Raw genomic sequence first — 14,935 nt, 5'->3', positions numbered from 1 at the left:
TCTTATGAACTGTTCTAAGAAGAGTTCTGTCCAAAAAGATGGAAATATTATGAGATCAGCTCTTTTCAGAGATTTCAGGCTGAAATCTTTCAGTTCTTGTAAGATTTTAGCTGCATCAAAACAAGAAAGGGAAAACAGGCCCTCCTAGTTTTGTATCCTAACAGTGGGTTCAGATCTGGAGACTGGAATGCAAGTTCACTCCATTCCTAAACTTTCTAGAGGCTCAGATATGAGGTTCCAGCTTTGGCCCACCTCTGCTTAAAATATATCTTCATATGATGAAGCAGAAGGAAGTTAAGGTTCCAGATTTTAAACGGGACCACCTTTGCTCAGCATTTCAGGATTAATAAACCATCAAACAAAACCGTGAAAGAGTAAAGATAGTTTTATTTTTAGTACTTAAAATAAAAACCTGTGAATTTGTAAGAAGAGATCACAGAGTTCAGACAGGTGAAATTAATAACCCATTATGGTCCTTGAACAGGGTGGTTAAAAATCAATGTACACTAACATAGGTTGGTAGAACATAGAAATAGCCATTCAAGGGCATAAAAAGGCCTGAGCAATACTATAGCTATACAGTTGTACCTAGCACACTATATAACACTGCTGGGTAACTTCAATACCTAGACTGCTCTTCCAGCACACATTAATTCAGAGCAGTTTTTCAGCCCTGGGGACAAACAAAGGCAGGAGCTAGCTGGGGCAGACACTCTCTTTTCCCCAGGATGCTCTGTGAAGAGAGACATATCCTACAGACTGCATTAAAGTGATTTTCCTTGCAGGGAAGAGCCTGCCAAGTCTGCAATTTCACTGGGAAATCTCCATTAAAATAAAGCCTTCACTGCAGGGAAAATATTTGCAAGAGCTACAAAAAACAAAACACTTCAGCAGTTGAAATTTTAAATGCAGGGACCCATTCTTTCTACGGTCTTGCCCACACTGGCACTTTACAGCACTGAAACTTTGAGCTTTATATAAACTTTTGATGCAAGTTTCAGCGCTGTAAGCAGGGAACTGCGCTCCCAGCACTGGGAGCTATTCCCCTCATGGAAGTGGTTTTATTACAGCGCTGGGAGAGCTCTCTCCCAGCACCGGAGCCGTGACTACACAGCCGCGTTAAAGCACTGTCACGGCAGCACTTTAACGTCAGCTGTGCCGCCAGACCCAGGGAAATGTTTCTGTCAGTCGTAGGGACGGCCTCGAAAATGCAGAAGCTGATCATAAGTAAATCTTAGTCTGAAATTGGGATGGAAGAATCGGCTATTTTAGTTGAGGCAAATGTGACTCTAATCCTCTCCATGACCTCCGCAGATCCAACGTGGCTCCAAAGATACAGGGCATCAGGATGCCACTTATCATTCATACAGCAGAAGCATCTGAAGTCCCCAACCAAAATCAGAGCCCTATTGTGCTTGGTACAATAGGAAGAAAGAGTTACTAATTAGGCAAGGCAGACAAAGGGTGGGAGTGGAAACAGAGATGAAGTGACTTCTTAAAGTCACACAGCGGGTCAGTGACAGAGCTGGGAACAGAACCCATGTCTCCTTGTAACACCAACAGAGCCCAGTCGTTGATGGGTGGGATTGAATCTGGGACCTTTGGAGCTAAATGCATGAGCCTCTACTGCATGAGCTAAAAGCCATATGGCTATTAGCTAAGGCTGTAGAGAAGACTCATTAATCTCTCTCTCTAAGTGACAGGTTTCAGAGTAACAGCCATGTTAGTCTGTATTCGCAAAAAGAAAAGGAGTACTTGTGGCACCTTAGAGACTAACCAATTTATCTGAGCGTAAGCTTTCGTGAGCTACAGCTCACTTCATCGGATGAAGTGAGCTGTAGCTCTCTCTCTAAGTGGTCTCAGTGTCACTAGAGGGGACAGAACACCACACCAAGAAGGTAGGTGGGTTACATCTTGATTCCCCATCCAATGCTCCATTGGCTAGCACACACTGGATCTCAAATTCCCACTGGCATAATATGCTAGCATATAAGGAGGGTACGATGAGGGAAGTGTGTGATCTGATGGCCAGTGGATAACGGAGCCATGGAGGAGCCACTTCATCCTCATGACTGCAGTAGTGTAGTGGCTATAAAGTGACTCCATTGCCTGTGGAGGTGGAGGGATGGATTCCTCCCCAGCTTGTCCCTGTGGAACTCTCTCACACACAGCCCAGTCACTTAGGCAGGGCTCTGGGATATTAGTCACTTTGAAAGTTACCAGAGGCAGTGACATGCATGGCATTACTGTTAATCCTGTTGTATAACTGTGACTGAATCATATATGAAGAGTTATAAAAATGCTGGTGGCTGGTAAGTATGTTACTGCAGCAGTGGTTGTTCTGGGCATGAGGAAATTCCACTTCCCATCACCATACATTTCAGCCAGGCCCTTTCACCCTTTGGAATCCAAAGATGTCTTGCAAATCAGCAAGTAAGGAAACAAATGCTCGTGTGAATACAATGAAGATCACAAGAAAAGTGTCTGTCTTCAAGTATTTACATTATAAAGAGCAAATGATTTTTCCTAAGTGCAGAGCTCTTCTGCTCTATCAATTTCCGGCTCCCAGTGAAACACATTTAGCAACTTCTGTTATCAGAATTCACACTGTGTGCCCTGGCAAGTCTCCCTCCCTTTGCAGAAGTGAATGGCGGTGAGACAAAAGAGAGAGAGAGGAAACTATACCTGTAAATTTATGTTTGGACCTGGGCTGATAGGAAGAGTGGCTGTTGCAAGTGTGCGAGTGAGAAGCTGGTTGGGAGGATTGCTGCAGGGAGGATGGGTGGCCTTCCAATAGGCTTCCAGATAGTCAGCCAGGTGCTCACAGGCATCTTCAAGCTGGTTCTCATCCAGAATTACATCAAACATTTCCTGTGAAGGAGACATTTTAGTGAAAACAGCCACCTTCGGAGCCAATATAAAACCACAGAAGGTGCTGATGATAGACCACATTAGAAAATGCTTTTACTATTGCACCACAAATAAACCAGATTCATAATATTCATGTCCTGAATATTTTGTGACAGAACTTTAAAAAAAAACAAACAAAAAAAACCCAATTGATTTAAAAGTAATCTGTACATAATAATGAGATTATACTTTCCATGGCAAGCCTGAATGATCGACACTTGGAAAGACATATGTAATCTGGGAAGGCAGAATTGGTATTGCAAATATATTTTAAAACTCAAATATAGAAACAGAAGTTAAACAGTAGAAGAACTTTTTAAATGTTGGACTAAAGAGATGATGGAACAAGCTACCAAAGAACATTTTGGAATCCCTATACCTAGTGATACTTCAGAGAAAGCTAGACAAAACTGATAACAATAATAGACAAAACAAATAATACTTAGCAGTTATGTGGTGATTGCAATCTTTAAAAAGATATTAACTAACTCATTCCTAATTTACCACTATATCCCATTCCCACTTAAAACCTACGGAATGACTTCTATCGGCTTCAGTTGCAGTTGGGCGGGCCCCATATAGACTCTAAGCTCTTTGAGGCAGGGACCTTGTCTTTGTACGTGCCTATGCAGTGCCTAGCAAACTCTTGATATTATGGTATAGTGATGGATCTGCAAAGCAAGGGACTAGAGCTTCCATCAACTCTTCCCAGTTGTATATCTCCTTCCTCTTGACGAAGCAAGGACTACAGTTCCCATCAGTCCCCTCCCCATGGCACTTCTCCTTCCGGAGCACAGGTAAGGGAAAAGATCCTGAATCAGGAGGTGGCGAGGCTATTTTGGGAGTGGGAGCCACATGGCAGCAGGGAGCTGGAGAGAAGCCCCAGGAACTGTGGACAGAGCCACATGCGGAACAAGCTGTGACTGCCCATATCACAGCTGGGTACAGATCTGTGTGGGACTTACGGGGGAGCAGCAGCAGCAGCTGGGCTGAGAGCCAGCATGAAGGATCCCCAGTGAGAGACACTAATTGAGCTTGCCTGCAAGCCTGCAAATGCTTACTTGCTTGAATAGAGACTGGACTAGAGATCCAAACAGCACTAAGCCTGAAAAGCCCTAACTCTCAAATGGACAGCCCCAGAGATCCAAACAGGAACGGCTATTGCTCACTCTGAACTGCAGCTGTTTAAGCTTCTCTTTCTAGGGTATTTGCGACCTTTCCGCTTGCCTGCCAGCTCTAGTAAAAACCTCTCTCTTAGCCACATGTCCGAACATTTCATGAGATTCACCAGGGGTAGCGCCTACAAGACTTTTAGCTGCTGAAGCAGCTATGCTGCTTGCCTCTGGGACACAATACACCGGGTGTGCTACTGGCATTATAGGCACGCTAGGGGTTTGGGGTACAGAGTAAACCCAACAATAAAGTATATTCATAATAATGAGCCTCACAACATTTGTGTGAGTAAATAGTAAATTTGCTGAAAAATGCATTTCTTAGGTCACTAACTGTTCACAAATTCCAGCTGAATTTGGTAAATAGTTCAAGCCAAACCAAAATTGTGAAAAAATAAATTAAAAATTTGAAACAGTTTATGTAGGCCATTTCAAAATGCTTCATTTTCATTTTTCATTTTGAAAATTAGCTTTATATATATAAAAAGGTGAAAAAAATGAACGTTACTTACTTGTAACTGGAGTTCTTTGAGTTGGCTCTGGATACTCACACCTATGGCTATTGTTCCACCTTGTGATGCGTAATGGTAGAATCTTCTCCAAGCAGTGTCTGCTTAGAGGCTTGCACGCCCCTGCCTACGCCTCCCCTCAGCGTCTCCCAACATATGGAGGGCAAGTGCGGGGGAGACACAGAGCCCACTCCAACCTCAGTTCCTTCCACTGCCAACCCAGAGAAAGGAATTAAAAGACTCTGAGAAAGAAGGGAAGGAGGGCAGGAAGTGTAAATATGCAGCGCTATCTTGAAGAACTCTGGTTACAAGTAACATTTCTTCTTTGAGTGGCTCTGCGTAGTTCCACTTATGGATAGTTTAATAAGCAGTGCAGCAAATAACCTAGAGGAGGGAACAGAATCCTAACTGAATAGAGATGGAAGCACCAATCTATCAAATCGTGCATCAGCCCTTGAAGCCAAATCAAGAGCATACTATTTAGCAGAAGTGTGCACTGAACTCCAAGTTCTAGCCCTACAAGTCTCAGCAGCAGTGACTTGCTTAATGCAAGCAAAAGATACTGCCAAAGATCTAGTGAAATGAGATTGTACCATTGTAGGCACTGGGATGTCTGTAACATGTACTATTCAACAATACATTGTTTAATCCATTTAGAAATAGTCTGGGAAGACACAGCATGACCCCTACAATTTTTAGTATAAGAGATTAATAATGTAGATTTTTTGGTAAACTTTTAATTCTATTTAAATAATATGCAAGAGCATCTAAAGAGTGTAAAAAGATTCACCTTTATTTGTATGTGGCCTTGGAAAAATTACTGGCAAATTAATTGTCTGATTGACGTGAAATTCAGAAACTATTTTTGGCAAAAACCTGGGGCCAGGTCTAAGAATCACCTCACTTTTGTGAAAAGGCATAAGTGGTAGTTTAGCCATCAAGGTATTAATTTAATTCACTCACCCTTCTGACTGGCGTTATGGCAGTAATGAATACCATCTTAACAGATAAATAATACAAAGAACACTCAGCCAAGGGTTCAAAAGGTTGCTTCATGTGTGTAGATAAAACCACATTACGTTCCCAAGGAGGGACAGGATTCCCTCCAAAGGGGAGATATGTTAGATAATCCAACAGAGAGGAAAAGCTTAGGAGATTTTCTAAAGGCCTTTGTACTATCCAGGTAAAAGACTTGGGCTCTCCTAACGTCTAGCGTGTGCACTATAGCCTCCCCATTATCACGGTGAGACTTGGGGTAAAAGGAAGGTGAATCAGTTGGTTTATGTGAAAAGACAAGGTCACCTTGGGGACGAATTTCAGGTAAGGGCCGAGAATAACCTTGTCCCCAAAACATATTGTATAAGGGGTGTGTGCTACTAGTGCCGCTAGTTCCCCTATTCTTCTCGCTGAATTGATCGCCCCAGCAAGTCTGTCTGTGAGCAAACAAGCAGCCACGGGTTCAAAGGGCGGCCTAGTCAGCCTCTTTAGCACTAAGTTTAGGTCCCATGCTGGGGTGGAATGTCTAGGTTGGGGGAAAAGTTTTACTGTACCCTGATCAACTGCTTAGTGGTTGGGTGTGAGAGCACTGAGTATCCCTCTTTTGTTGATGGAAGGGTGCTATGGACACTAGGTGAACTTTGAGTGAACTGAGAAATAGTCCTGATTTCTTGAGAGTCAGTATATAATCTAGGATCTTTGGGAGAGTAGCAGATGTCGGATAAATCTGTCTGGAATTACACCAAACCTGAAACCTGGTCCACTTTTGCAGGTAAGTACAACAGGAAGTTGATTTTCTACTGTGTAGTAACACTTCCTGTACCTCCACAGAACAGGATCTTTCTGTGTGCTGGAACCATGAAGGAGCCAGGCCTTGAGTCGGAGTATCCACAGGTTGGGATGGAGAGTGTGTCCTTCGTTTTGCGAGAGGAGGTAGGGAGTGGGTTGGAGAGAGATCAGCAGGCATGCCACGAGTTGTGACAAGTAAGGATACCATGCCTGTCTCAGCCAGGAGGCAGCAATCAGTAAAACATTTGTTCTTTCTCTTTTTATTTTTAATGGGACTTTCGATAGTAGAGGGAATGGGGAAAGGCATAGAGAAGGTCCTTTTCCCATGGAGTAAGGAGAGCATCTCCTAAGGAGTGTTGTCCTATTCCTGCTGTGAAGCAGTAATGTGGACATTTCTTGTTCAAGTAAGTGGTAAACAGGTCTATAGTCAGTTTCCCGCACCGTCTGAATACGTCATGTAGTACTGCTGAGTTACCTCCCATTTGTGGTCGTGTGGGAACTTGTGGCTGAGACTGTCCGCCATTGTGTTTTGTACTCCTGGAAGATAGGCTGCTGCTATTATGACACTGTATGAAATGTACCAGTTCCATAGCTTTAGTGCTTCTGCACAAAGGGAGGGTGATATGGTGCCTCCCTGGTGATTTAAGTAGTACATGCATCCTCTGTTGTCTGCCAAGACCCTGGTGTGTGTACCCTTGATTAGCGGAAGGAAGTGGGTGCAGCATTCCTGATCACTCTGAGTTTGAGGAGGTTGATGTGAAGAGACATCTCCATGGATGACCTCTAAACCTTTGTCGTAAGATTGTTGAGATGTATGCCTCACCTTTGAGCGATGCCTTGGAGGTGAGAAGTATCAATGGAGAAGTTTGCGAGAACATGATTCCCATGCAGACATTTGCTGGGTCTTTCCACCAGTCCAGGTGTGTTTGACTTTGGTGGGCAGTGACAGAGGTTTGTCTAGTCTGAATTTTTCAGCCTGTAGACTGAGCTGAACCACATCTGAAGGCACCTCATATGAAGTCTGGCATGAGATATCACAGACGTGCCTGCAGCCATATGCCCCAGAAGTTGGAGGCAGTATCTGGCTGATATCTGATGACTGGTTTGTACTGCTTCTAAGTGTGTGGCCAATGTGTGTGGAACCTGTGCTGTGGCAGGAGTGCCCTCCCTTGTAACAAGTCGAGATCAGCTCCTATGAACACTAGGTGCTGGACAGAGGTGAACATCAATTTTTGGACATTGATCTGTAGGCCCAGCTCCGTGAACAAGTCTACCAAAGTTTAGATGACCCAGAGGGCCTCGTTGGAGGTGCAGGCTCTCAGGAGACAATCATCCAGGTAGGAGTAGATCATAATCCCCTAGGTGAGCCTAGGTGAGCTGCCACTATTGAGAGGACCTTGGAGAATACTCTCTGAACTGATGAGAGCCCAATGGGGAGTACTTTGTATTGGTAATGGCCCGAGGTAAATCTGAGGAATTGTCTGTGGGAAAGTAGGAGCAATATGTGGAAATAGGCATCCTGTAGGTCGAGGGCTGAGAATCAATCTCCTTGTTCCAAAGATGGAATAATCGCTGCTAGTGTGACCATCTTGAATTTTTGAGCTTTGACACATTTGTTCAGTGTTCTGAAGTCTGGTATGGGTCTCCACCCTTCTTTCTTCTTGGGTATCAGGAAATAATAAGAGTAGAAACCTTTACCTCGTAGGTGCTAATATCACTCATATGGCTCCTAGACAGAGGAGATGATCTATTTCTTGTCATAATAAGCTCTTGGGAAGAGAGTCTCTGAAGAGGGACGGGGAAGGGTATTGGTTGGGGAGGGGGGGAAGGAAGTGAAGTGGATGGAGTACTCATTGCTGATGATTTCCAGAGCCCATTGGTCAGATGTTATTTGTTTCCAGTTGTTGTGGAATGGTACCTAAATGGATGTGATGGGTTGGTCAGCTGCATTTCGTGTTGAAGGGAGTGGTCTGTCGGTGTTCCAACCAAGATGTCAAAACTGATGTTTTGAGGTGGATGATTGTGAAGTGGAAGACTAGGGGCCTGATGGTTTATGCTTGGAAAATCTGGATTTTTTCCTTTGAGTCTCATAATAGCGTTGAGTTGGAAAATGTGGTGTGTGGGATTTATGCTGAGGTTGCAGACTAAATTTTGGTTTTTGTCCAGGTGTATAAACCCCTAAAGACCAGAGAGTAGGCCTGGAATCTTTAAGCATACGGAGGTATGCGTCAGTCTTCTTGGCAAACAATTTGCCTTCAAAGAGAAGGTCTTCTATTGTAGCGTGTACTTCCTTAGGGAAGCCAGATAGGTGCATCCAGGACACTCGCTGCATAAACACTGCTGTAGAGATGGACTGGGCTGTTGTGTTGGCTGCATCGAGTGCTGATTAGAGTGCTGTCTTGGCCACCAGTTGTCTTTCACTAATAATGGCCCTAAACTGTTCATGGTGTGACTCCAGGAGCTGATCAATAAACACATTAACTGGCATAATTGATGTAGTCATATTTTGCGGTCAGAGCTTGATAGTTTGCAATTCTGAATTTCAGTGTGGTAGATGAATAGGCCTTTATTCCAAAGAGGTCGAGGAGCTTCCAATCCCTATCACAAGGGGTGGACTTCACCTGGTACTGGCAACCAGATAATGGAGGTGAATGTCTTGGTACCGGTGGAGATTCCCATGTCCAAAGTAAACTTGGTACTGGAACTCTTGGTACTAAGCAAAGGAGACTCTTGTGTGTCAGAACCATGAGATCTTTAGATCTGGGGATGGCTGAAGAGCTGCCTCAGAAGGAGTTTTAGTCTAAAGTTCTCGGTCCTTTCGAGACCTGGACTTCAGCTGTTGGCAGAAACCACCCTTTTGGGAAATGTGGCTTTCCCCAAGGCAACAGATGCAGTCGAAATGTTTATCCACTACAGGGATGGCCTCCTTACAATAGAGGCAACTTTTAAAGCTCGGTGAACCGGGCATACCCTGTGCTGGGGCAAACCCCAGACAAAGGGGGAAAACTAAAAAAAAAAAAAAAATTTCCAAAAGAAAGAAAATAAAGAAAGCCCTACAACTAAGAAAGGGATTAACTAACTATTGAAGTGCTAAGAGAGATATAATGATCTGATGAATGGACTGCTAATAGTTTCGTTTCTAGCCAGGGGTGGTTGAGAAGGAATTGAGGGGCGTTCACCCACACAGCATTGGTTAGCTTCGTGGCAGACCACGAGCGGGGGGCCTTCACCGTTGCAGATGGAAAGCATCAGAGATGGACTGACTGTCTCTTCCTGCTCTCAAGTAGAAGATGCAATTCTTCCTGTTGAACCTTGTAGCAAACAGGTACACATCTAGTTGACCCCAAATGGAAAAGATGCTCTGAGTCAACTGATCCTTCGTGTACCATTCATTCGAGAACTATCCCTGTTGAGACTATCTGGAATCATGGTGTTCTCTCCTGTTAAATGCAGGGCCACTGGGCAATTATCATGTCAAGTTCATCAGCCCCATAATCTGATTGCCTCTGGACACAGCTGAGTGGAGTGAGCACTCCTATTTGTTGATGTATTGTCTGTCACTGCTTCCTGTGTATGTGAGTGAGGAATGATCTGAGGGCCAGATGAATGGCTCTTAACTCCAACACACACACATTTTATATATATATATAGTAGATGGATGCTTTCTGTCTGCAATGGTGAAGGGCCCTTCTATATGCTTTTCCCCTTTTCCATTGATTCAGAAAGTGGTGAGGAAGAGTGGTCAGGACAGGGCAAGGATAATTCTAATTATATATATATAATATATATATCACACACATCTGAGTCATCTTTACAGTCAAGGTCATATGCATGCCCTTCTCTTGAGTAGCCCAATGATCTTGACCTGTAAAGAGGACTCAGATGTATCCCCCAACCACTGTTTGATGTAACTGAAGTTATCCTCACTGACGGCGAAGTGGGATTGAAGTGGATGCTTCTTAGGACACTTACTCTGACTGACCTCATGTCAATAAGTCCAGCATTTCTTGAGGCATGTTGACTTACATTTTAAGACTGTCCAGATTTGGCCTATAAACTTTAGACATCCAATGCCGCATTGGTCTCTTTCTAAGATATGCAAATAAAGTCAAGTAGGAGCTGCCATGAAACCCAGGAGGATTACTTTCTGAGTCTGACATATTTGAATGTTTAAAACATATTGCACTATTTTTAAAAATCTGTCCTCTGGTGGAAAGGCTTTCCCTACTACTGAGTCCAACATGGAGCCAATGAATAACGTTTTCGGAGCTGGACAGAGATCTGACTTTCTGACATTCAGAAGCAGCTCTAAATCTGAAAAAAGGGTGGTTATATAGGCAATGTGGCTTAATAGAGCATCACAAACAGCAGCTTCAAAAATATGGGAAAACAAAAATAACTTGCTTTCTCAAATGAATCGCTATCACAGAGAGACACTTAGTAATACTCTTGGTGCTGTGGACAGGCCAAATGGGAGCACCTTTTACTGGAAATAATGTCCTGCCACTACAAAATGAAGGTAGTTTTGATGACTGTGCTGAAATATGAAAATATGTGTCTTTTAAATCAAGAGATGCAAACCATTCCATAATTGAAAGCAAAGGGATTATGGAGGCCAGAGTTAACATATGGAACTGAAACTTCCAAATGTGTTTGTTCAGGTTACTTAAATCTAAAATCAGATAAGCCCATTTCCTCCTCCTCATCCTTTTTCTGTACCAGAAAGTAACTCAAATAAAACCCTGACCCCTCAGGTGATTGGATACATCTTCAACAACCCATATTAGAAGCAATGTCTGCACTTCTGAGAGCAGAACATCATCATGAGAAGGTTCCCTGAAAATGAAAACATAGGGAGAATTGAAAGGGGGTAGAGTTTCTCAAACACTATGTCACAGCCCTTTTCTATAATTTATAGGATCCGTTTGTCCGATACACTAAGCTTCCATTTGTTGATAAAAATGGGCTAACCTGTCTCCAAACAGCGGAAAGGAAGAATCTGAGGCCTGGTGTTCAATGATGATAGAGAGGAAGCAGATTGTTTAGATTTAGGCCTTGATTTAAAAGACCTCTCCTTCTGTTGGCTCTGGAAAGACATAGTCTGCGGATGTTTTGCTGACGTCTTTGATTTCACAAGAAATAAGTCAAGGAACACTGTGGATTATACTGTCTCTGATACAGAAAGGAGGAGTAGCTGGTCTCCTCCTAAGTAGAAGAAATCAAGCCTAAAGAATGAGCCATCGATTTTGTCTCCTTCATTTTACCCAGTAACTCATCCATCTTTCCACTGAAAAGAATATCCCCTTTGAAGGGGAAATCTTCCACCTTAATTCTGTTACTCAGAGCTAGAGAAGAGGAGTGAAGCCAAGCACGTCTCCTCAGAATAACCACAGAAGCCAAAGCTCTGGCGAGTCTGAGGCATCAGATGAAGCGAAGAGCATTCTTTGCCACATTTTCACCCTCCATTTAGCAAATGCAATTGTATGTCCTTTTGTCATCTGGCAAATCCTGCACAAACAATGTAATCTTTTCCTATAGATGAAATTGATGGTAGGCCATAATTACTTGATAATTTGCCACCCTAATATCAACATGAGAAGAGGAAAACACTTTTCTCCCTAGGGAATCAATCTTTTTTCCTTCTTTGCCACCAGGAATGGAACGTGCTTGTCCAGACCTCAACCTACTACTGGCAACAGCCACCACCAGTGACTTAGGTAAGGGGGGGTGTGAAAATATGAAAACCCTTCTGAGGGTATCTGATATAATTTGACTGTCAATTTAGAAATAGGCTGGCAAAAGACATCAGTGGACGAGAGAGTCTTAGCCAGCTGCAGCAGACCAACACCAGATGGAAGGTTTCCTCCACAGCTACTGAAGGTAAATTCAACATGGATGCCATGTGATCCCCTAGTCATGGAACTTCCTCGGAAGGGAAAGAGGTGGAAGCCACTCCCACATGCTCATCTGCTGACATCAGGTCATCTGGATCATAGTCTGTGTCAACTACTCTTTTGAACAAGAGCATACTATCTTCCTTTTTAGACAGAGTAACATGAACCACTGTCTGAGATGCAGACAGATCTGGCAGAACCAGATCTGAGGACTTCTCCGCTGCTGGATCCTTTACAGATGAAGCATCATCTCTCCATCCATAAGGAGAGCACAACTGATAAATTCCTGCACCCAGTAAGGCCATGGTGGTACCCAGTAAAGCCATGGTGTCCAGGCCTGCTAGTCTTCTCAGCAGCTGGGACCTGGGAACATACCTGGAGGAAGAGGAGCAAAAGGAGACACAAACTGGGAAGAAACAAGTCTCTTTATTCTTCCTCTGTCCTGATCTAAATGTGGATCTGGCCTCGGATCCATGATGGAGTGCATTGGAGACAGCAATGAACCCATGTGGTGAGCAGAGCAATGAAGCCTGACTCTTCTTCAAGACCCTCTCACTCAGATCTGAACAGCAATCAGAAGCTGAACAGCGTATATCAGCCACCAAAGTAAAAGTCTCCTTTGGATCAAAAGATGAACCTGGATCTAAAGCATATGTCATAGCTGAGCCAAAAATTTGGATGGTGCAGAATCTAATGAAATGTTCAGCTCCACCTCTTTGGTGCCCGGAAACTGAAGCTAGAATCAGCCTGGATTTTGGAGCTGGAACCATAGAGGCCATGTCAGAGTTGAGCAGATCCAACAAATTTGACATGCAGGATCTGGCACCGCTAATAGTGTCTGTTTTCTCCCTTGCCTCCTTCTTCAGAACTGATACAGCCAGAGCTGACAATGTACCTCTTGGTTCCATAGCAGGTGGTCTGCCTTTCTTTATTGACAGGTCCTTTGAAGACCTTACAGCTTGAGCAGCAGGATCTGGAGCCTGACCAGATGAAGGGTCCCATTTCCTGGATCCTTTAAGCTGCTTCAACTTGCTGGAGTAAGTCACAGGATTAAAGGCTGGCCTCTTAGACTTCGGATCCAACAAGTGCCTGAGACTGGAGTATTTAGCCTCAAAGGCCTCCTTAAGTAGAAGCACCTGCAATCTGTTGTGTCTCATCTTGCAAGCTCTGGATGTGAAAGTCTGTCAGATGGAACATCCAGGAGAGTGGCCCTCTCCCAAGCATGTCATGGTCATCAGATGCTGGTCACAAGGCATATCTCTTGAATCCCACCTTCTTTTTTTTTAATTCAGCTGCACTGTAACCCAGAACTGACTACTAACTAACTTAAGTAACTACACTAAACAAGTATAAAGACACTAAGAAGTGGAGAAAACCCCAGATCTGAATGGACTGGAGCAGTTTGTGTCCATCTGGCATAGTGATTGGAAGGAACTGAGGTAGTAGAGAGCACTGTGTATCCTTATAGATCCTCATCCTCAGAACAATTGGAGATGCTGAGGGGAGAGGCAGGAGGAGCCAGGTGGGCACTCTAATATACACTGCTTGGAAATGGTTCTACCATTAGGCACCACAAAGTGGCACAATACCCGTAAATGGGGATATACAGAGCCAACCTGAACACCTGAAAATGGCCTGAAATGAAACATAAAATCAAAAACATTTTGTTCAACTTGAAGCACTTTTTGGGGTTTTTTTTTTTGTTTCAGCAACCACCTCCCCAAAAACCAAAAAAAGTCTGTTGTGGTTTGAACTGAACTGAGGATTTGTTTTCTTCTGATTTTTTGTTTTAGTCCCCGAATTTGCTCAGCTCTAATAGTGAGTAGCTGAGCATGATATTATCATCTTCATTTTAAATATGGAGAAACTAAGTGTTTGCATGACTTGCCCAAGGATACAGTGCAAATCAATAGTATGATCTCATATACTTCTCTGCTGAAATTAGTAAGAATGCAAGTAAATCCAGGTGAAGCCAACTGTGATAGTATCTGCCCAGTAGGAAATACAAAGAAGCCACCAATTCATTTTATACCCACCTGGAAATCCACCTGGCTGGGACTTATCATGGAGCCCCTCCCTCAGCCCCAACTTAGCCCTGGACCTGCCATGGCCTGCCATGCCCTGGTTCTCATGGGCGACTTCAATCACCCTGATATCTGCTGGGAGGGCACTACAGCGGTGCACAGACAATCCAGGAAGTTTTTGGAAAGTGTAGGGGACAATTTCCTGGTGCAAGTGCTGGAGGAGCCAACTAGGGGGAGAGCTTTTCTTGACCTGCTGCTCACAAACCAGGAAGAATTAGTAGGGGAAGCAAAAGTGGATGGGAATCTGGGAGGCAGTGACCATGAGTTGGTCGAGTTTAGGATCCTGACACAGGGAAGAAAGGTAAGCAGCAGAATACGGATCCTGGACTTCAGGAAAGCAGACTTTGACTTCCTCAGGGAACTGATGGGTAGGATCCCCTGGGGGAATAATATGAGAGGGAAAGGAGTCCAGGAGAGCTGGCTGTATTTCAAAGAATCCCTATTGAGGTTACAGGGACAAACCATCCCGATGTGTCGAAAGAATAGTAAATACGGCAGGCGACCAGCTTATCTTAACAGTGAAATCCTTGAGGATCTTAAACATAAAAAAGAAGCTTACAAGATGTGGAAGATTGGACAAA

General features: G+C 43.8%; 1 protein-coding gene across 9 annotated transcripts in view; it reads right to left on the bottom strand.

Annotated features, from left to right (window-relative positions):
* The window catches only part of CACNB2 (calcium voltage-gated channel auxiliary subunit beta 2), a 444,228-nt gene that overhangs the window by 42,923 nt on the left and 386,370 nt on the right, over window positions 1-14,935 (bottom strand). For 8 of the 9 annotated variants that reach the window (XM_075125898.1, XM_048837988.2, XM_048837987.2 and 5 more), the window contains one exon: window positions 2,686-2,871. In XM_075125898.1, coding sequence (XP_074981999.1) covers window positions 2,686-2,871 — 186 coding nt within the window. Of the gene's footprint in view, window positions 1-2,679; window positions 2,872-14,935 lie in introns of those variants that run through there. The other variant, XM_048837994.2, reaches the window with a different exon arrangement.

The sequence above is a fragment of the Caretta caretta genome, chromosome 2, assembly GCF_965140235.1.
Source record: "Caretta caretta isolate rCarCar2 chromosome 2, rCarCar1.hap1, whole genome shotgun sequence".
Lineage (NCBI taxonomy): Eukaryota > Metazoa > Chordata > Testudines > Cheloniidae > Caretta > Caretta caretta.
Note: the sequence above shows the minus strand (reverse complement) of the source record. Positions and strands in the feature narration are given on the sequence as shown.